Raw genomic sequence first — 23,096 nt, forward strand, 5'->3', positions numbered from 1 at the left:
TTATCAATTCACTCTGTCACACAAAGCATTAGTAATGAAGACTTGTCATTCTTGCTTTATTATTGCTCCTGTTCTCAAGCAGACCATTGGTGTCAGCATAATTTGGTTTTGTTGAATAACAGACCTCTCTGTTATTTTGTAGCACAAGATATAAAGATTTTCCTTTGTACTGCCTAAGACATACAGAGTTATCAAAATTAGTTTTCATCTCTGTCGGTTCCCAGCTTTATTGTCCATGAGAGTAGTCGGAGTTGACATGATTGCAGTTTTGTTTTTGTTTTTTTAATTGGCAAGCGATATAGAAAAGCTAATAGGCTTATCGAGACATATGCAGAATATTGCATTGTGTCTGTAAGGCAGTACTCGGAATGCTGTCATTGTGTTCTGTTTGGATAGTTGACTAGAGTAAGTTATTATTGGTAAGTTAAAGTAAATATACAGATTGATCTGCAACCCCAAAGCCATGCAGTATGTGGTTTAGCAGTATCTTGCTGAAATATGCAAGACATCTGGATCGGACCACATGTTGCTGATAGTGCCCCCATACCATCAGAGGTACAGCGTCCATGTTTTCTACAGTGGATTTCAAATTTTGATCCATCTGCCCACAGAACAATTTCCCACTTTGCCTCAGTGCATTTTTAATCAGTTTTGTCAGAGATGACTGCATTTCTGGGTCATTTTCACATATTACTTATTCTTTGCATGGTAGAGCTTTGACTTGCATTTGCGGTTGGCACACACACAATGATTTCCTTCTCTTCTTAGCCTATGCAGTGATTAAAAAAAATCACTGCATAGGCTCATTGTTTTTAATTGAGTGCTGAGGACCTGAAGATCTGTTGCCAGTTAACCTAATTAGTGGCAAAATGTTTCAAATTTTTCCTCCAGTGGTGTCTGTTTAGTACCACTTATTTTTACCCCCTGTCCCGGCCTTTTTCCAGCATGTTGCTGCCATGACCTAGTTCACTATTTCATGAATCTTTTGTGAAACAGTCAAATGTCTTATTTTAAACATTTGATATGTCTTCTATTGTGACACTCAGCTGAATGTCACAGAGAAAATGAGAAGCATTAGGAAGGTAACCAGAAGGCAGTTTACCTCCATTTCCATGACTTGCATTAAATCAGTTTCTTAGATATCCACACAAGCTTCTGCTCGACTAATGAGGCTAAAACAGCAGATAAAAACATGAGATTTTTTCATCCATGAGCTACCTGTAATGTTTCTTATAAATGATGCATGAAACAAACATAAATGCCATCATATTTGGGCTGAACAGACTTTTTTTTTAATCACTCTAATTAGATCAAGAGGTCTGACCTCGTGCATTTGCAGCATAAATACACAAATTTTCAACCTCAGCAGAGATCAAATCTGACAGCATGATTTACATCTGTAATGCTATTCAGGACTTTAAAGGATTCGCAGATCCCTGTTAGACTAGTGCTAAACAGTTATCATTAGTGTTGGCATACTGATGACTCTACTCCATTTTAACATTTTAATAAGACCGTGCTCTTAAAAAGAGAAGCCAGATATTATGACGTTATGCATGCACCACAGGGAACATTAGAATGATTTTGCCCTATGACATCTCTGCCAGTCTTTGTTTTTACATTTCAGCTCTGCTAATCAGATGATGCACCCAAAAGCATGTTGAGTATTTAAACCTGTCAGCTCTCTGAATTTATTGGGAGTTAATTAGTCTGATTCAAATAATGAGGATAATTGATCTTTGCTCTGACAATTCACTTGTAAAATCGATCATTATGTATCTTAATTACCAGTGAAAAGCTTATTCATTCTGCATATGGCTCATTACAGCGCTAACAAATCTCTATGATTTTGATTGGTTGGTATGAGAACAATACAGTGTAATTCACACTATTGCACTTTTCTCACCAATCACCATGTTAATGCTATGCTATGCAAAGAACTCTGGCTGTTTATTCATTTTTTCTTCTTTTATTTTTATATGCAATTGTAATTCTTATTTTTATTATTTTAATTGATGATTTTACTGCTCTAAATCTTTTTTCCTAATTTGCCATTCTGCCTTCTTTGCCTCTCTCACTTGTAGCTTTCTGTAGAAATTGATACTTTTTTAAATGCACTATGCTGTCAGTGGAAGCCGGTCACTAATGTTTATTGATAATATGACTGATACAAGTAGGGTGAATTATGAAGTGTACAGGTCTATATTCGCTGCTCAGACTGAGCCAAATACAGCAAAACAGATAGAACAGCACTTCACAATGAAAATAATTACCCAAAACAAGTTTAAAAGGCAAAGAAATTGAATGTTCGGCAGTGGCTAAGTCAGCCATCTGATCTCAACCCAATAGAGCATGCCTTTCAGTTCCTGAAGACTGAAATGAATGCAGAAAACCCCACAAACAACCAGCAACTGAAGGTGGCTGCACTAAAGGTCTAACAGAGCATCCGAAGTGAGGAAACGCAATATTTGGTGATGTGAACGGGTACTAGTCTTTGACTGTAGAAGATTTTCTTAGAAGTATTAAAAAGTCCTCCTTTTAATCCTTTTAAAAAGCTTTAAAGAAAGGGAACCAATATATAAATTATCTTTTTTTTAAAAAAATAATAATTTAGCCGTTTAGTTCCATGAATGCTTATTCATTGACGACTATCTTGCGAGTGTCATCTTGTGTATTTTAGCAAATTTTAACACAATGACGTTAATTAAATGCAAAGGCCCTCAGTATAATGTGACAGATACTATGTTTTGCCCTCTGCTAGCTAAAGCACAGCACTTATGGATCTAGTATACTGTATACACAGTATGATCTGTGAATAGAGTAGCTGTTTTGAGTGTTTTACAAATTATTTAAAGATTGTTAAGCTATGGAGTGAACACTGAATAAAGTGAATGGGGGATTTACAGCATGATGCTGCTAACAAAATCATGCTGCCATTATGTGTGAAGCTGGAATTGAGGAATAGACTGTCCATTATAATGTAATACTTTCTGTCACAAGCTACAATTTTAAGATGGGTAATGGCACAACAGATGCTGTTAAAAGGGCACGGTCTAAGTATGAAGTGTCTGGTACAGTGTAGCACATTCTCCTTAGATAGTTTGCAGGCATCTTAAACAATTAGCTCGATTTTGAAGATTATTTGTCACAACAAAGGCTTTATTAGAAACACTAGTGTGCTTTTTTAAAAACTTTGAATTGAGCTCTAGTGGGATTTAAAAAAAAAAAAAAAAAAAAAAAAAGTGATGTTTAACCTCCTGAGACCCGAACTCTTTCATGGCATGCATTTTTAATTTCTCTTTGCTATTTGGGCTGATTGGGACCTTATGAATGTAAAAACAAAGAACGTGATTTTTTTGTTTTAACCTTATTTTTGTTTCTGAGAAAAATCAGATCCACACATGAGGATATTTGCTTTAGATTTCGATAGAACAGTGGCAGTGTAATGTCCTCGTAAGTGGATATCAGGCCCTTGTAGAGCAAAATTTAGTATTCTGGTCTAGACAACCCAAAATGTGATATCCACATATGTGGACCCAGGTCCTAGGAGATTAAACTAGACATATGTGATATTCAGTGTAGGGTAAGTTACTTTAAAATAGTAACTTAGTTACATTACTAGTTACTTCTCTCAAAAGTAACTCAGTTACTTCAAGTTACTCGTTACTTTCAAAGTAACTAGTTACTAGGGAAAGTAACTTTGGTTTTACTCAGAATTCTCTTGTTAATGTGTTGCTTCCATAACTTTGCCAGTCTTCTAGCTTGCTTACGTGCCACAAGTGCACTGTGCCACCTACCAATAGAAAGGAAAAGATAATGTGCATATTTCCACGAGAGAAATCCCACGCCTGGACAGTCATTGACTGCTGCCATGATTCTAGCCTACGTCACAGCGTCATGTGCACCTTTTACATCCAACACAAAAACTGCAGTCGTGGTGCTTTCGATTGTACTCAGAACTCGGAAATTCTGCCTTCTGAATAGGAAGATGTAGGCAACACCAGACTGCAGATGAGCTGCATACAGGGCTGGACTGGGACAAAAAAAATCGTCCCGGGCATTTTGACTAGACACTGGCCCACCATTATAGGAAAAATCATAAAGCCTTTGAATGAAAATAAACACTGTTGTGACAGTGATGTACACTGTTTTGATGGTATATATGCATCAATCTATCAATCGTTTGTTGTAAGATTCAGATAATTATTTTTTAAAAGAGAGACATTTTAAATGAGAATAAGAAAGAAAAGTATTTCTTTGTGCCCCCCTCTCCCTGTTAATGCCCTACATGGACCCCTGGCAACACTTTGCTAGACCCGCCCCTGCACAGTTACCAGCTGTCAGCTACTTAGAAAAGGATCCTGGTGTTATTTGTCTCTCGGAAACAGTTCATAATTTCAACTCATTCATGTCACCTAAAAGATAAACCTGTTTCTCCATCACCTGTTCAGCTCTGATGATTCAGTAAGGACATCTCCTGGTTTCATCTTCATGTTTCCCTCTCATCACACATCCAAACCGACATCATGACCAGCAGGTTTACAGCTGTGGCTCCAGCAAACATCAGCTGATACTAGAAATTACCGTAATTGTCGGGCTATAAGCCGCTACTTTTTGCACAAGCTTTGAACCCTGCGGCTTTTAGTCAGGTGCGGCTTTTCTATGGATTGTCCATGATTTTTGTCATATCGTAAGACGATTTGTTTTATTTGTTCCGCTATTGTACGGCACTACGTTGCCTGGCAGAAGGGCATGTGATCGGACACACATCGGGGTTCAAGAGTAGTATGTTGGTCACATGTCCATCCGCCAGGCAACATAGTGCCGTACAAGTAGCGCGAAAAACAAACTTCAAAGTAGCGCTACACGTTCAGCGGGAGGCGTGGATGACAAGCGGCCATAAACTTGCGAAAGGCAAGTTGTGCTCAACTCCACCGGTGGATTCTGACAGCGTGGAAAAGTGTGAAAACATCCACGATCACCAACGGATTTCAAAGGGCTGGACTGCTGCATGATGGAGAGGAGGACACCGCCACGGCCCTTCAGAGGGTGTTCGACTCTGACACTGACAACGAGGATTTCTTTGGTTTTGAAAGTGACATCCGACACTGGGGAAGATGGTGGTGAATGACTGACTTTTCTTCTTGTTAAAGCCGTGTCGCTGCACCTGAGCCTAAAAGGTAGTCCGAATCTATTTTTCTGGTGTGCTGTAGGTTATTGTTATGTACTACATTTGTTACTCATTTATGAAGCACAGTACATGTTTCATACTTGTAATTACCGCTACTTGTACATATACCTAAAAAGTTATGCAAATATGTACCCATAACTTGTTTTTCAAAATATTAATAAAAGTGATGTCTCCAAACAGCCATCTCTTTCCTGACAATTCCCTTTGTGCATATTCTCTTACATATGATAAGTCAACATTGAAACACCTGCAGCTTTTAGTCAGGTGCGGCTAATGTATGTACAAAACAGGATTTTCCCCTGATTTTAGCTTGTGCGGCTAATATACAGGTGCGCTTTGTAGTCCGGGAAATACGGTAATATTAAATAAATTCTTTTTTTTTTTTTTTTTTTTTTTGTGTCCCGTTTGGATCTTTAGCCATCAGAATTGTTGTCTTAAGGCCAAGAAAGATGCCAAGCGGATTTATTTTACCAAGTGGATCATTATGGCCTTGCCATATTGGTCCATTTGATTGACCTTTATTATAATTATGAATTTATTTTATTTTCAGTTGCTACAAACGGGACAGGACAGGGAGAAAGAAAGAGGGAGAGAAAGAAAACCAAAGGGGAGAAGAGACGGTGAGAAGGGGGGGAAGAAAGAAAAAAAAACAAAACACCTGGGTCACCTGTATGGAGAAAAAAAACAGAAGAGAAAGCAAACAACAAAGAGCAACATAGTAAAAAAAAAAAAACGGCACCATCACAATAAACTAGCTAGCAGTAGTTACTAAATAACAAACGATATTGTGCAGCACGCAAGATAGACAGCGCACAATGTGCTTTGAGGCAGCAGCCAAGAAAGCTGTAGTCCGCGTCTGTGAATACCCATGTGTACACCCGTGTGCATACCTGTGTGGATCAGCATGCTTGCATTCCAAAGGTTTCTCCATGTAACGATCTGCTAGGGAGTGTGGGGGGGCCACAGCCCCGTCCTCCAGGGTATGAAGCAGGTATGGAGGAGATCAAAACTCCAGACATCCAGAGGCCCCCAGAACACAAGAGACCAAGGAAGGCCAACAGAGGGGCAGCCACGCCACTGTCCCAGTAAGAGCTGAGGAGAGTCCCAGATGAGGGCTCACTCAGCAGCCGCGGAGCAGAACCCAGGGGGAGTTGCAGTGACACGCCCGTGAGCTCCGCTGGCAGCCAGCCGTGCCTGAGTGACCGAGCCCCAGGCCGAGAGGCCGGGGGCACCCCACCTCCGAAGTGGCCCGAGCGAGTCCCAGGCTCCAGGCCCCGATAAGCGGCCGTCAAGGAGTGAGCCGGTGTGTACCCGGACGCCCACCCCCACACACAAAGAACCATCAACGCACCGATACCTGAGGGAGTCCGCCACTGGCAGGGGAAGTGGTGGTGGGTGGAGATAGGCCTCCAAACCTTGGAGGGCCTGAGATGTCCCCAGAGAGGTGGCGTCTGATACCCAACCTGACATATAGACACAGACATACAGGCACACACATATACAAACATCCATTCCCACCCTCATGCTCTAATATGCACTTAATATTAATATTAAATAAATTCTTACAACAGCTGATCAAGCTTAAACGTGCTGCTGTTGTTTAGCGCGACATCCGCTGGTTTCCTCTTTCGGCGCAAAGTGAGCGATAAACAAGAGAGACGATCAGCTGATCACTGATCAGTTTTCATGATTGAAGTAGCAACAGGTGAGGGAGGGGGGAGAATGAAAGAAGAAGGGGCAGCTGTGCAGCGTAAACACAGAATAACTCCAGCTTTGTGCCTTTTCCATTGTAGCTGAATTACGGGACAAACTGTTCCTTTTCACCTCAATAAGAAACGCGTAATATTTTCTCTGAATACCAGACGGGACGATTGGCAACTCTAATAACTTATGAACAAAATAAAGTTCAACATCAGTATCATAGCACCCACCCAGCTGTATAGAAGCTCCGTCAAGCTAGCTATCACGCAGTACGGAAAAAGTCAGCATAACGAAAATAAACTCCACCTAAACTTGGTTTATATCTGACCCAGAGAGACTGCAGGTCATAACTTCTTACCTGAAGTTCAGTTCACACTTGGACCGGCGGCCGCCTCGGGTCTCTCCTCTTGCCTCCTTTTTCCTTCATCCACCTGCTGGCCTCCACCACTTGCTAATGTTACTGAATCTGTGGAAGCTCCGCGATGCCACCACACGAAGTAACGAGTAACGACCCTATCTAAATCCCAGTAACGAGTAACGCGTTCCTGATTTTGGCATAATAACTAGTTACTGTGCTCGTTACCACAATAATAACGTAGTTACTGTAACGCGTTATTTAATAACTCGTTAGTCCCAACACTGGTGATATTACACTTAAATTTGTTCGCAGGGTAATACAGAACATGAAGCAAAACACACTGATAAAGAAAAACTGTTTTTTAAGGCAACACGATTAAAAAAAACAAACATCAAATACCTCCTTCAGTAGCGGTAATAACAATAATACAAATATTTGTTGTTTTCCATGCATGTGAGAAGCCTACAACCACTTAAGAGAAAAAGTTCCTTGTAAATACTCAACTTTGGTCTGGGTGATTTGTTATTCTGTGCGCTTCCTCAATTAATGACATTTTACAAAGTTTTAAACAGAAAAAGTTGCTGACTGCATCTTTCCCCTCTTAGTGCCATCTTACAAATGCAGAAGTTGGTCTTTTAGTGCATACCAGATGGCACACCAGATTTCAGACAGGATGTCTCATATCACTGTTTGACCAAGCTTGTCACTCAAAGCCCTGGTTCAAAGATTCCTCTAATTCATGGCCTTCTGCTTAGAGCACTAAAAAGAAATGTTTTTCTGATCCTGCTAGTAGGGCTGGGCCATATCATACCGTTCGTGGTAATACCGGTATAATGTTAGGCAATGATAAGAAAAAGAAATATCGCGATAGAATATGGGTAAGACACGCATGCGCAGTGCCTTTGTTTTCATACGCACATGGCAGAAAAAGCCTGGCGGCGACGAAGAATGAGAGAGGCGAAAGTGGATCGTTGAATGAAACAGATGAACCAGAATTGGTTTGTAAAAATGCTGCAACTTCAGTGGTGTGGAACTGGTTTGGCTTTCGTCCGTCAGATACACACCAAAGCACAATTTTTGGTAGAGCATGTTAGCGGGCCATTGTTATTACTGTTTTCTTCGGAGTTGCTCTTCAAATCCTTTGATTTTCTGAAAAATCACACAATAATGATTTAAATGTTGAGTCTCATGCCTGTTTAAGCTACACATTTTCTAGTATGCACCTGTATGACAGAATGCTGAGGAACTCTTACATTAAGCCCTTTAGTACAGTACTAATTACGATATTGCCGTTCGTGCTGCCTCACTAGGTGAGGAAATTACTGCAATCAAGGAATAATCTGCTCTCGAAGTCAAGAGGCCATGCCCTAATGAAGTGTAGAGAGAAGTGTACATTTGTGTATGTGGTGTTTTTATCTTTGTTTTTATTTTTTCTTTACAGCGATTATTCTACTCATGTCTCAACTCTGTTCTGTCTGATGTTGTTTGGTTTCTTTTATGTTCTTTATTGTAGTAGTTTTCTAATTTGTCAGTGCAATGTATACGTCCTGGTACTGGGGACATAGCTATTAGTAATGAATGCACCGAGGGGTTTCCAAAGCACTCCTTTTTTCTGTTTTCTTTTTTTTAATAAACTGAGCTCATGGACATATAGCTTTGAGCACAAGTTTAATGCATTAGTGATGTAAAGTCACAGTTTCCCACTGAGAGGCTTACAGATAAACAATGAGATATGCCTGTCATGTCTTTCTTATAAGATTTAATGATGCACTATAAACATGACTATTAGTAAGCCTAAGGGCATAATGATAATCAACATCCAAGGCCTTAGGAATTGATGCCCTATACATCATATCACCGTATTCCTAAACAGAGAGACAGCTTCAGCTGTTTTCGTTTTTTGTTTTTTTTTTCTCCTGCAAACGATAGGAAAGTTTCATTTCTGTCTTAATTTCTTAACTAGATTGCCTGTGTGATGTTTGAATGTACATACAGCCATCATAATATTGAAACTCTGTTTTTTCCAGTCATGCCACCAAAACAGCTTTTCCTTTTAAGGCATGGATACAGAATTTCTAGCTGTGTTGTCTGGTGGCTGGCACAAGAACTTTGGCAGTGAAGTCTTAGGGACTTGTTTTAGGGGCTTGAGTCTTCATGGATTGATTGGCGTTCCAGTGCACGAGTGGATACTCGCCTTGCTTGGGATCTCTTGGGAGGCAGAGTTATAATGCCTTAGGCTCTTTGTTTTGTTCCTCCAGCCCTTCTTGGCTAGCTTTTGCAATGTGGCAGGGCATCATGCCTTGCTGTGGACAGCTGCTGCTGTCAGGCGGTGGGTGTTCAGTGGTGAGGTGAGTGGTCACCATTTGACCTTAGAACTGAAGAAGCTTCTCGGATGAGAGGTGAAACGTCTTCAAGCAACTTAAAGAAGCCCAGACGCTTTTCTTTGCAAGCTCCTTTGACTGGTCAAATTATGGTTATTTTCCAACACCATACCCTCACTCTATAAGGTATGGTATAAAGTTCACAAAGGTCAAATGCAGTTTGTGAAACTACATGGGTACACAATCCTGCTTCCAGCTGGATTTTGTAGTATGCACACTAGCATGCTTTTCTGTTCATGCATGATCTAATACATACTTGGAGAGAACTGCTGAAGTTTATAAAGAAAAAGAATAAATTCTTTATATTGTCGCTAACTGTGTGTCTGTTTTAAAATGTAGGCAATTAGCTGCTTACAGTGAGAGCTCAGTTTTTATACTTCATTTTAAAAGTGTAACTAATGATGTCCATTACCCAAGCCTCAGGTTTAATTTTCCATAAGAATCTCCTACATTAAATTATGTAGATGTGTTGGGTATTGCATAGTTTGTTGTAGTCTTTGTTTATTAGTGAATGCTAGATATATATATTGAAACACTTGTAATGAAATGTTATTTGTAAAACTAATATAGCCTGCCATTACAGCTGCTGTTGTGGATTGCCACAACCTTCACAGCCATCCTGCAGACATGTACAGCAACTTTAATAACTGCTGCCATTTATTTAGACTCTTTCTTTCCTGTCAGTCTTTGCAAACTAACTTAAATAATTTCTTCCTTTAAATTTTCAACATGTCTAAAAGTACCACCTCGGTACAAGACTGTTCAAAGAAGTCTTATCATTAATTAACGCTAAAATGTTAAATATGATTGATGTATCTCTATCACTGGATAAGGTACCACAAGCTTTTAAGGTGGCTGCAATTAAACCACAGCTTAAAAAGCCGTTACTTGATCCAGCTGTTTTTGCTCATTATAGACCAATCTTCAGGCGTCCTCCTATTTCAAAAAATTTTGAAACTGCTAATTGATCATTTGCAGAGGAACAGAAGTTTCAGTCAGGTTTTAGCATTTCACTGAAACAGCACTAGTGAAGATTACCAATGACCTTATCGCCTCTGACAGTGGACTCATCTCTATGCTTGTCATGTTCGACCCCAGCGCAGCATTTAATATCTTTTCTCTGTCCCCTAGCCCCCAACCGGTCACAGCAGATGGCTGTCCCTCCTTGAACCTGGTTGTGCCGGAGGTTTCTTCCTGTTAAAAAGGGAGTTTCTCCTTCCCACTATTACAAAGTGCTTGCTCATAGGGGTCATCTGGTTCTTGGGGTTTTTTTTCTCCAAAATACTGTAGAGTTCTTACCTTAGTGCCTAAAGTCCCTTGATGCGACTCAGGCTCGATATATGGAATTATATACATAAACCTGAAAGGAACTGCACTGTGTGTGATGAATGCCTGTATCATTTAGAATACCTATATAAATTGAAATTACATTCATATTATTTATATTAAGAAGTTATGCGTTGATCCTGAGGGGTTCTTTAGATTAGGTCTGCCAGGCTCCCTGATTAAGATATAATAAGGCTGTAGAGAACCCTTTTTAAATGGTCAGAAGCAGTAGTCAAGCAATGAGTGTTAAAATCCCCCAAGACTCAGATTTCAGCCATACATGTCTTCAGTCATTTTTCTGATATTATGTATTAAACGTCATTGCAAATGCTTACTGGATGACTAAATGTAAAGTGCTTAATGGCTCTGACGCTTTTCCGTAAAGGCTGCTGTCTGTAGTTGTCTATAGTTTGTGACCTTTGGAGAGCATTATAGCATTGGCCATATATGATCTTTTTTTTTTGTTTTTGTAAGTAATGCAGATTCTTTGTCTGAGGTTTTCATTAGCTTAGCAATACTGTATGCTAAAGTAGTAGAAAGCAATGCGGTCTCAAAGGTTTTTTTTTTTGGGCAACGCATGACTGAAAATGCCTTATTAGCATAAATTCATCTGTATTTTTGAGCGAGACGTAAACAAGCAATTGGTCAGGAAATTTCTCCTATTTACTAGTCTAAAGATTTGATTAAAGTCGGTCTAAATTTTAAACAGTTAACCCCCTTAAAGCTGAAAATTTGCACTTCAATCACTTCTTGATTATTTCATTTAAACTCTTCTGTGGTGGTACACAGAAAAATTACAAAAAATCAATCTTTGTCATTGTAAGTGGTGGGAGACAGAGTCTGCAGGCAACACAAAAACACCCAACTGACTAAAAGCAAGGTACTGATCACTTCTAAACGGAGCTGTGGGAGTCCAGTGGTGCAAGTGCAGTCAGTATCGTTTAATACAAGTCAAGACAAAATGCCATTGGTGCAATGAAAGGGACAGTCTGCTTCTGCTCAGCTGCAAGGTTGGTGAGATCAGGATGTCTATAGCCATTATTATACTGACTGAGTTGACTTTATATCACCAAGCAATACTTTTTTCCCCCTCACACTTAAATTTCTTCTGTAAATAAGAGCTAACCTGATCATTAGATCTGGACACTCTATTTATGAATGTTTTGTTCCCATACTTGGATACACAAAATTCTCAAATTATGCAAAATTTATTTTTAATTAGTTATTTTAACCTTTTTTTTTTTTTTTTACTTTTTTCTTCAGTATCATCTACTGTGCCATTTGTTCCTGTCCTGGATTTATTTAGGGCTTTTGGGACTAGTGGACATTTCCTGCACATGTTTGTGTTTTATATGCATCAAAACACACTTATGAGACAGAAAGATTGTACTGGAGGTTTTCACAGGAAGAATAAATGTGCTACTGCAAACACAAGGACTGGCTGCTCCGATGCTAAGAGACTCCCCTCCAGCCACTGTATGTTTATGCTTTAAGAGCATAAAAAGCCTGTAGTGGGCTTTAAAATGTTGGAATTGAATTGCTCTCGAGCTGAATGTGAATAACGACACATATGAGTTTGTGTTAGTCATCGTCAAGCTGAAATTATGCTTTAAAAATTCACATCGAATTGGAATGTCTGTGGAAAGAAGATTTTAGTGCTACATCTTTTACATTTAAAATGTGGAATTAACATGTCTATGTTTACATGTTCTATGTATGTTTATTTATCCCCGCCCAATAACTTAAGATATATGCTTGCGTGTATAAGTATGTAGGTGTCCTTTAATCAGGACAGTGTATGTGGGGACAACAGTCAATAGCTGATATCTGCAGCAGTTGGAGTAGAGGTAATAGGATTAGTGTCAGACTCGGATATTCAGCAGGCCCATTCCCACCAAGCCAGCGTAGCTCTGCCAACAAAACATGCACACATATAGACCCCCTCTCTTGCATAATATCCATTAGCCACACTCTTATATATGCTTCCATAATTACTGGCATAGGAGCAATTCTTTGCTATCCTTATTCTTTGATGTTCATAATCAGTCTCAACTTCAATCTGATGTGACGCCTTGCATTAGGGCAATGCCCCATTATCCTGCACTTTTACTGGAAAAAAAAATCCCATGAAAAGAGCAAATTCAACAATTAATCTTTACGTGATTTTGTCTTTCCGTGCTTATAAGCATCATACTTTCTAAGTGGGATTTACTTAAACCACAATGCCTATGATTATTGTATTGAAGGACCATCATTCATGGCAGCATTTTTTTTTATCAGCAGTGAAGGTTTTTGACACATCATGATTATGCTACACTTTATAGAATGATTTTAATCTCGAGTTTGGTCTTTTAATGTAAACTGGATCATCTTTTTTTTTTTTTTTTTTAAACTGTCTATTCAGATTGATGGTGTTTTCCATGAGCTCACCCACTGGTTTTAAGTAACTATAGAATGAAAAATATCTTTTGCAGCACATAAGAAAATATGCCTGTGATAAATTGGGGACTTTTTTTGTATATAGATTCGATCATATACAAGTATGCAGATATTATTCACAGATACTAAAATGTATGGCTTAAAACTTTTAAGCTGCCAAGTTGTGAATAATTTACTACAAGTGGTTGGCATTGTTTGCACCGTATGCCTAATGCAACACATATTGTTTGACACAGACAAGCCCAGTGATAGGTCTGTTCATCCAGAGACACTGATGAACGTAAACAAAAAAAGAGACAAAAGTATTTTGCATGTAACATATGTCACGTTTCAATTTAATTCAATTTAATTTATATTTCCAAATTTAAAACAAGTTGCCTCAAGGTGCTTTAAATTGTAAGATAACGATGTTACAATAATACAAAAAAACTCAGAGAAGACCCCAATAATCATATGACACCCTTTGAGCAAGCTTTTTTTGGCAATTGGTGGGAATGTAAACTCTTTTAATAACAACAAACCTCCAGCAGAACCAGGCTCAGGAAGTGGAGCCCATCTGCTGCGACCAGTTCAGGTGAGAGAACGAAGACAGGATAACGACGCGCTATTGAAGAGAGCCAGAGATTAATATCAACTAATGATTATAAGAAAAGTTGCGCGTGAACACACAGTGAGTTAAAAACTTATGTCTTGTCACATAAAGTACTGTATATAAGCAGGAAAGTACTAAATCATTTGATATCTGCTGCAACATTTGATTGGTAGTGTCAGAATTTGGAGTAAACAGTGTACCTGTAAAAGCATGGATCTATCCTTACTTGTGTTAATGGTTCAGGCTGGTGCTGGTAGTTTAATGGTGTGGGGAATATTTTGTTGGCACACTTTTGGGCCAGTTGAGTGTCTCATAAATTCCTTTATGGACCAAAATGTAGCCATCTTCTCAAAGTGGTTTCTTGAACACAGTGAGTTCACTATACTGAAACGGACAACAAAGTTGCCAGATCTCAATCCAGCAGAGCATCTTTGCATTGTGGTGGAATGGGAGATTCTCATCATCAGTGTCCAACCAACAAATCTGCAACAAGCATAAGATGCCATCATGTCAGAATCGTTGCGGAGAAGCATCTTATTTAATCAATGCCACCAAAAGTTAGGGTGGTCCAATGTGTCAGGTATGGAAAGCCCTTTTCCCAGTAAAAAAAACACTCTGTTCCAACTAAAGAACAGCTGCATACAATAACATTAAGTAGCCCTCTGTTCTGTTTAGGTAAGCCACTTTACACCTAGAAGTGGGGTGACATGATCAAATAATTTCATGTTCCAAACTCTCTCAGGTGTGCTGAGGCTATATTCTTCTCCAGCCTGCTGGCGCAGATTAGCTTATTTCCCAGACAAAGGTGTATGAATAACTTCCAAGCAAATATTGAGTAGAGGCTAAATTACATGTTTTTGGCATGGATTTGTGAAACTGTGCCACCTTGAAAACAGTTGTTCGTGTGACAACACTGGTTGCAGAAAAAAGATGCAAGCAAAAAGGTGTTTGGCAACCTCTCTAAGTAATGTCAGAACAGATGGAACAAATGTAGGCTTTTTATTGGGTATTTTGCATGAGGTAAAAGCGGACTGCCGTGGGTGCTTAGGATCATTATTATTATCATTATCGTCATAATTACAGTTTTTTCCTTCAGAGCATATCTCGCCTACTTCTCTATTCTGTCTCCTTCTTTTTTTCCCCTCTATATCTTCTCACTAGACATCTACCAAACCTTTTCCACTTCCTTCACATCTCATTTGTCTCTTCTATTCATCCTCCCTCTCATTTATCTTCTTCTGTGGCATGGCGACCATTGCTTCTTTATCAGTGAGCTGCAGCAGGAAGCATGTCACTCTCCCTCTGTCCTTTTCTCTCATCATTATTCCTTTTCTTTTCCCCTCAAACTTTACTGGTTTCATATTTCTTTCCTACTTTTTATGTCGTGGAGGGATTTTTGTTGTTGGGGTTTTTCTTTTGTTTGTTTTTGGCTTGTGCGCAAGGTTACCTAATATTAATACAGATGCATATTTTTTTTCTTTCAGTTCATCCTTTCAGTCAGTTTTACTTGTAGTTGTTTTTACTATACCTATTGTTTTGGCAAACCATGTTTACTTTTTTGGTTATTGCACTTGCACTTCTTACTCTATCATTTTCTTACTTTATCTTTTCCCCACTTATCCAGAGCCCCCAATTACTTTGCCGTTTTATCTTCTTCACAGTACAAACTCCAAAATTGAAACCTTGCCTCAAATGACCTGAACCAATCATATTTCACATAGTTCACTCCCATCAAGCAACTGAACAAATGACATAAATGAGAAATGCTTCCAGTTTACAAAATCACCTTCATTATGCAGTATTTGTGTCCTGATGGGATTGTTTTTGTCTTCCCTTCTGTTTATTAACAGAATGGCTGAAATTGCCATGCTAAGGTTTATACACCAGATTTGGACTACCTGCCAAGAGAAAAATAATGAAATAATGAATAGAGAAATAATGTTGCTTATGAAAAATGCATTTAATCCTCAATGTTTGGGGAAGCACATTAATGTAATCACTTTACATTTGTCTAACGTATTACTGCTCCTAAATTCAGCACTCAAAATGCAAATGTTAATCAAATATGTGTCACTTGCAGTGCATGAGTTAAATGATCTCTATATTGAAAGTCATACAATGTGGTTTTGTGTCTTTGTTTTGTTTCTTGCTTTTTATGCAAGATGGTGTAAAAATCACCTAACTTTGATTAACACAGAAAGCTGTATAGAAATGGCAAAGTATCTACAAATCAGGAAGTGCAAAGATCTCCATATGTCATTAGGAAACTGCTTTGTGCTGATGTGTGTGAAAATGTAAGTTTTAAAGGTAGAATTATCAATCTAAGTGTGTGACAGCGCACCTCTCGGAGTAGTGCAAAAGTCTAAAACGTGTCCAATGGATTACTCACTTTGAACCAAATAAATACTGTATTATTTTTGCTTTTAAGTGTTATGCATAATACATTATAACCCAAACACTGATAATGCATGACAGAAAATTTACATGCAGAAAAAATAAGAGAATATAAGTTTACTTTTTTTAATGTATATGATGGTATTTGTTTAAGATGGCGATGCCATTAAAACCTGAGTTGACAATAGCTTCTCTTAAACAGCATGATGCTTTGAGTCAAATTTGACCACTTGAGAGCAGCTTACATGTCTAGTTAGAGATTCTAAAGGCGATGAGCTGGCGAGGCTGCAGATGTGTTGTAAATTAGCTGATGAAATTAACATTTGCCCGCAGTGTAATCCACTAAGCCCGGTGCTGTCAGCATCTCCTTACACAATACAGTTCTTAATTTACACTTCAATACATCATGCAGGCCCACAGTTCATTACATCACACAGAAGTCGGTGTATGTGCTCACACACTCGCGCTCCTGCGGGGTATTTGTGTGTTTGCAGTTAGACATGAGGCACCACGGGATGTGAGATAAAAGCTGGAAAAGTACAGGTTATTGCATCATTAACTCCAGTTAGCATTTGTCTGCCTGACTTAGTTTCCTTTCATATCCTCTGCTACAGTACAAATGTGTTTTTCGACTGAATAGAGTAGTCTGTTGTAGTAAACTGTAAGAGTGGAAATAGGAGAGCAGGTCTGAGAGATCAGAAAGTTGAGGATCTAAAAAAAAAAAGGCTTACTATTGTGAAATCTGTGAGATTATTATCTTTGCAATATGTCCTTGCTAATCCCAGTCCCGAAACCAATATTGGCAATCATTGTACTAATACCATTTGTCTTTGTGTGAGCCTGTCATTCAGAGAGCTTTAAGGATCTTGGTCCCTGGTACACATGATGTTGTGTGAATTAAGTGTGTTTAAAGTCCCTCATTGGCCAATTTTAAATAACACTGATGGTTTTATAGAAATAACTGAGAACCGTTTGCTTTGGAAAAGGACAACAGTAGTCTCGGGATTACTTTAGAGATGAGGGCTTTTACAGCCCCTGTCATTTCAGCTGTCTCTCTTCAACTCTCTCATGTTTCCCACTCATCTCTTTTCTCTGTCCTGAACAATGAGGTAGAGCTATGATTGCCCACTCTTGCATCCCACGTCATCTTGTTTTTATCACTCGCTGCCTTTATGGGGTTCTTTGAACCACATTACTTAGCCAGTTCCTGGTACTTAATTCCCATGCATGACGATTCTTTCCCTCTTTTGTCATATTTGTCTCCTCGTTCCCTTATCACATTTCATTCCTTTGTACCCATCACATCTACACCTTTTGTTGCCTCGTGTCACCGTTATTTTTTTTCCTCTTCTCTTGTCTTCTCATCTCCGCCCTTGTTTTTCCCCCTGTGTTGACAATGGGTCGTGCATACTGTTTATACTGATAGTGGCAACATTGTAAACTGCTTTTGATCAGTGTTGCTATGTGCACAGTCTCAACACAGCATGTCCTAAATACAGTCCATTGCTCTATCTCAGAACTTTATTTTTTGGGGTACAGAAACATTTACACCTCAGTATTACCAGGTTGGCCCCCCATTTTCCTTAAGAACGGCTTTGTTTCGTTTGTGGGACATATTCAACAAGGTGCTATTCCTGCGCATCCACAATTTGATTTACTGTTTCTCCAAAGCCCAAATGTGCTTTATTGGATGGGAGACATGGTGATTGTGATGAATTCATTGTGAAACCAGCTTAAGAGGAGTTTTGTCAGGGATGTGTTATCCTGCTTGAAGCAACCATCAGAAGATGGATACACTGCGGTCATAAAGAGATGATGATCGCAGCATAATAGAGGTTAGTTGTGGCATTTTAACAATGTTCACTTGGTTGAAAGGGGTCCGAAGTGTTCCAGGAAAATACCCCGCCCCCCACCTCACTATTCCACCACCAGCAACAGCCTGAACTGCTGATACCAGGCAGGAAGGACCCATGAGTTCATGTTGTTTATGCCAAATTTCTGTTACAACAGAAAATGACTATTCTTCTGCTCATATCACTTATGTTACTTCCTCTTTGTGCTGGATGCGGGAAAGGGGTTTCTCTGTATCTCTCTTTTTCCATTCATCAGAGGCATCGTCTGTTCTCCAATTTTGGTGAGCCTTTGCAAATTTTATCCTCAGTTTCCTGTTCTTCTCTGACAGGAATAGGAGTGTCACCTTGTGTAGTCTCCTGTTGCTGTAGCTGATCTGCTTCAAGGGTCAGTGTGTTGTAGGTTCAGAGTTGTTCTTCTGCACACCTTGGTTATATCGAGTGGTTATTATAAATCTAGTAGATCAGCAATTTCCAAATAACTCAGACCAGCTTGTTTGGCACCAACAACCATACAAAGTCACTTAAGTTAACTTTCTTACACATTCTGATGCTTGGTTTGAACTTCAACCATACAATCAAGACCATATCTACATAAATCCATAAGGTTGCTGCCATGTGATTGGGTGATTATATACTTGGGTTGATTAGCAGTTGAACAGGGTTAACTAATGAAGTACCTTGGCGAGTGTACATTCTGTTTATTTTCTTAATTCTATTCACTTATCAATTTCTCTTTAATCTTTATTAATAATAAAAATTTAATAATAATTATAATATTAATAATTTACACTACTTCAGCAAACTTTCATCCACACCCTATCATATGCAAAGACTTGAATTGTTTTTCTGGCATTTTTCTAAAAAGCTCATTTAGTATATATGAAGTGTGCAGTCCTGATAAGGGGCTACATTGCTGCTGAAATATTGTAATCTCTACATACAGACTTAATTGCTTCTATTCCTGTTTAACCCAAACTAGTCTGATATTTACTGAGACATATGAAGAATTGCATTAATAATGTTTTCCCTAGTTTGATCATAGTAGATGCTTAAGAGGACCATGGTGATTAAAAATGTATTCAAGTGCCATGATATGTGGCTTCTGACGCACACACCCATACACACAAAAAAGACCTTAAAGATGTTGTGGTATACAGAGAGAAGGTAATTATGCAGCTCAGATGAAAGCTTTTCCATTAAGCCACTCTGCAACATCCACTCTTTACTAGTTTGATAGCATTGTAATGACGAAGACCAAATTAGTATGACAAGTATTGTTTCCAGTGATTGGCTAGAGACTAAGATTTGCCACTGCAATATTGTGCTTCTCTAAGGACCCAGAGTTGTTTTTCAGTTGTGGGCTGATGTGATTAAGAGTGAACACGCTCGCCAAAATGTCAAGTTTGTGCTAGGTGATAAAGGAGATCACAAGGAGAGTTGTTTTTTTTTGGGTTTTTTTGAAATTCAAGATACTCACCTGCTTTGAAGCAACAATGATAATTAATCTGTGGGGAAATCATAGCAAAAAAAAAAAGAGCCAGAATACGTGGAAATGTTACAAACGGTGATATAGTAAGGTACCCACACTGATTAAAAACATATAAGGGTGACTAAAATTGTCTTTATACATTTTATTAGACGCACACAAAAAGAAATCTTCAAAACTTGACTGCATGCGTGGAAGTTTTGTTTGTGCAGTGGTGTTAACAGAACTTGTATACCTCTCTAATTTATTTGCAGACCGAGTCCCGGCTTTCAGGCTTTTGCCATCTGTTGTGTTTGCCTCTGCTTCATTTCACAGAAAATAAATGACAGTGTGCAGGTTTACAGAAATGTGTTAGCTGTAGTCCACCATTCAAGTCTTCTGTGCTTGTTTTTGTTTTTTTGTTTGTTTTTTTTTTACACTGTTGTCAATTATTATTTTTCCAGCGCTTTCTTCGGTATAAGATGAATGACAGTGACTGTGAATACTGAATTATTTTTCCTTGTGTACGTTTTCTGTTAGTTATATATGTCAGAGTCGCCACACGTAAAAAGTTTCTGTTGTATTTTCCTCCTTTTTTGTAAAAAAATCCACAGTGCATTTTCAGTGAAAGTCCTTTACACACCTACTTACACACATTGCAACACATAGCAGGCATTAATAAAATTAAGAGTAATTAGTGGATTTGCCTTTTTTGTCAGGCAGGTCATTTTATGGATTATGTTGATATTCTTTCTTTAAGTGAATCAAGATTACACTTTCTTTTCTAATTAAGATACGCTTTCCTTATTCTCTAGGTGTAGTATCTCTCTGTAGTCATGAATTTTTGTGTTTCATCCTGTTTTGTTCCTGTCACATACTTTGTATATATTGCTCTGTATCTCTCCACTATTTATAGTGTGCAATACCAATAATCCTGCGTCGTAAAAAGGAAATGTGTAGTTGTCCTTCAGAGTGCTAAGTATTCATCTAAACCATTAAAAATTCTGTATCTTGAACAGCCTCTGAAATGAATGTATGGGAACTGTTAAGACCTACATTACAACCATGAGCAGCTGGTTTGCTGGTGTTTTTGTTTTCTCCCAAAGCGCTGCCTAACAGACCCTTTCTCAGGTGGGATCACTAATTTTTCCACTCTCCATTTTCTTTGTCCTCCTGCAGTTGGCCCTGGAGGATCCGGTGCACAGCGTTTCTCTCCAGCAGTTTGTCTATGAAAAGCTGAAGGCGCAGCAGGCCCTGATGGGGGACCAGGGCTTTGGAGCCCTGATGGAAACTGTGGACACGGAGCTCGTCAGGCAGCTCCAGGAGTTCCTCCAAGGCCTCTAAATCACATCTAAAGTCTTCACTACCTTACAGAAACGTCCTTGCCTAATGCTACCCTCTGACCCCATTTTTGAAAATGTACTGGAAAGGCTAACAATCTGCCTGACATGTGGACTCCTAATTCAAACCTCCCCAACCTCTGCCCATGCTATGCCTTATCTATATTCAAAACCTAGCCTAGTCAACTGTCCTCAGCTAACACCCCATGCCCCCACCGACCCCCGCCGCCCTCTCTATTATCTTATTTCTTGTCCTTCCCTTTTTTATAAAGACTGGGTTTATGTGGGTCAGAGTATCTTCACGTTTTTAAAACACCTACATGACAACATCAACGCACTAGAGCTTCCACTCAATACTTATATTTTTCCTCACTTTTTTTGGTTTTGCTGTGAAATAGGTAGAAAATTGAAAAAGTTAAATTAATGTTGTGACGGTTGGGGAGTATGGGGGTGGGGGAAGAATCATCTGCAGTGCCAGAACAGGAGCCTCGGACTATTTTCTATGGAAAAACATACAGATTGTAGCAGAAAAGGGGATAAATCAAACCTGAAGGACCTGAAGCAGTGTTTACAGAATCTATTCTTAAAAGAGAAAAAAATGAAATGTAATTTTGTATGTATGTAAAGTATGGATGATATTCTGCCTGACATTATTTGTAGTTTGTTTTTACATCATGTTAATTTCTCTACAGCTATTTTTTTTAATAATAATTTTGTCATAACCTGAGGTCAAATTGAAGTAACTACTGAGAGAACTAAAGTGTTTTTTTGGTTTTCTTTGTATGGTGGCTTAGAATTTTGTTTTTTGTTTTTTGATTGCAGAATGGGGGCTTTTTAAATGGTTGATTTGTAAAAGTGCTGAACTATGTTTATATATACATACCGCTGCTAATTGATGGTGTGTTGGAGCACTTTAATAACCAAAATGGTCACATCTTTTTCATTCTTTTCACGTCAGTATACTTAAACACAATTGTAGAAGACCTCAGAGTAGTGCGACAGGATTGTGCATACTAGGCTGAAGTTGCATTAGGCGCATTGAGAGCCTTATCTTGATTTGGTGCCACATCTTCATTTTGACTTATTCCAAATGTGACATGCTGTTAGGTTTCGTCCTCACTTTAATTTGGAAGAATTTAATTCTGGCCTGTGCGGCTGTTATCAAGTGGCTTTCAGAGCCATTGAAAAGAATCACAATGCATCACTGGTGGAAAAGAAGTTAGCTGTCCTGCAGTCTTTTTATTTTTGTTTCTGAATTGGCCTGTAATTGGCGTGACAGTTTGATATATTTGATTTGAGAGGAGTCATTTGTTTTTGTGTTCTATCTTAAAATGCTTAATAAATAGGAACGAACCTATTTGATAAAGAAAAGTAATAAATTACTGAATATTGGCACTTAAGTATTTAATAGTTGCATTTTTACACACACAGTAGGAAACATTGTCTAAACTATGTCGCAATTTTAGACTCATTTACATAAGTTTTTTTTTATGGTTTAACAATTTGTTTTCTTTTTTCATCGTGGTGCGTGTTAACCTTCTCGAGAAAGCGATGGCCCTGACATTAGCTCCTTTGACACTGTGATAAGAGTTGAGTAGCAGTCAGAATTACAGCCTTATGCTTTCAGCCTTACCTGCCCGTGAAACACAAGACCTTTTTACTATTATGTTGACTACTTAACTAGTTCAACAGTAGAAGATTTCTTCACTTGTTAACTCTTGATTGAAATTATTAAGTTTGTTTTCAAAACGACATAGTAGAGGAAGTTCTGGAGCTATAACTCTTGGTTATGTTTTCATGGGGAAAAATACTTATATTCCAAAGCCTTCAATAAAATGCAGTAATCAGCCAGAATAGTTGTCTTTGTATTCCCAGTGCTTATTTTGTGTAACTGAAAACAGTAGTCCCTATTGAGTTTTTGATGTACTTTTTTTGTTTTGTTTTGTTTTTTTGTTTTTTGCAGTCTTATTCTATTGAGTGCATTTTTCTAGCAGATCAGACATAATTGTCCTGCAGATAATGCAATGGACTTGGAAGTTGTCCTTAATTCTGGAAC

The 23,096-nt window shown here is 38.6% G+C and overlaps 1 protein-coding gene across 1 annotated transcript in view; it reads left to right on the forward strand.

The window, feature by feature from the left end:
• ipo11 (importin 11) overlaps nucleotides 1-22,894 on the forward strand; it is a 132,051-nt gene extending 109,157 nt beyond the window's left edge. The window contains exon 30 of the mRNA XM_085475716.1: nucleotides 20,880-22,894. Coding sequence (XP_085331842.1) covers nucleotides 20,880-21,044 — 165 coding nt within the window. The 3' untranslated portion in view covers nucleotides 21,045-22,894. The remainder of the gene's footprint in view (nucleotides 1-20,879) is intronic.
• The last annotated feature ends 202 nt before the right edge of the window (nucleotides 22,895-23,096 follow it).

Source organism: Copadichromis virginalis, linkage group LG12, assembly GCF_057382275.1.
Source record: "Copadichromis virginalis isolate Kocher_CV1m ecotype Utaka linkage group LG12, C_Virginalis_male_GT1.1, whole genome shotgun sequence".
Classification (NCBI taxonomy): domain Eukaryota; kingdom Metazoa; phylum Chordata; class Actinopteri; order Cichliformes; family Cichlidae; genus Copadichromis; species Copadichromis virginalis.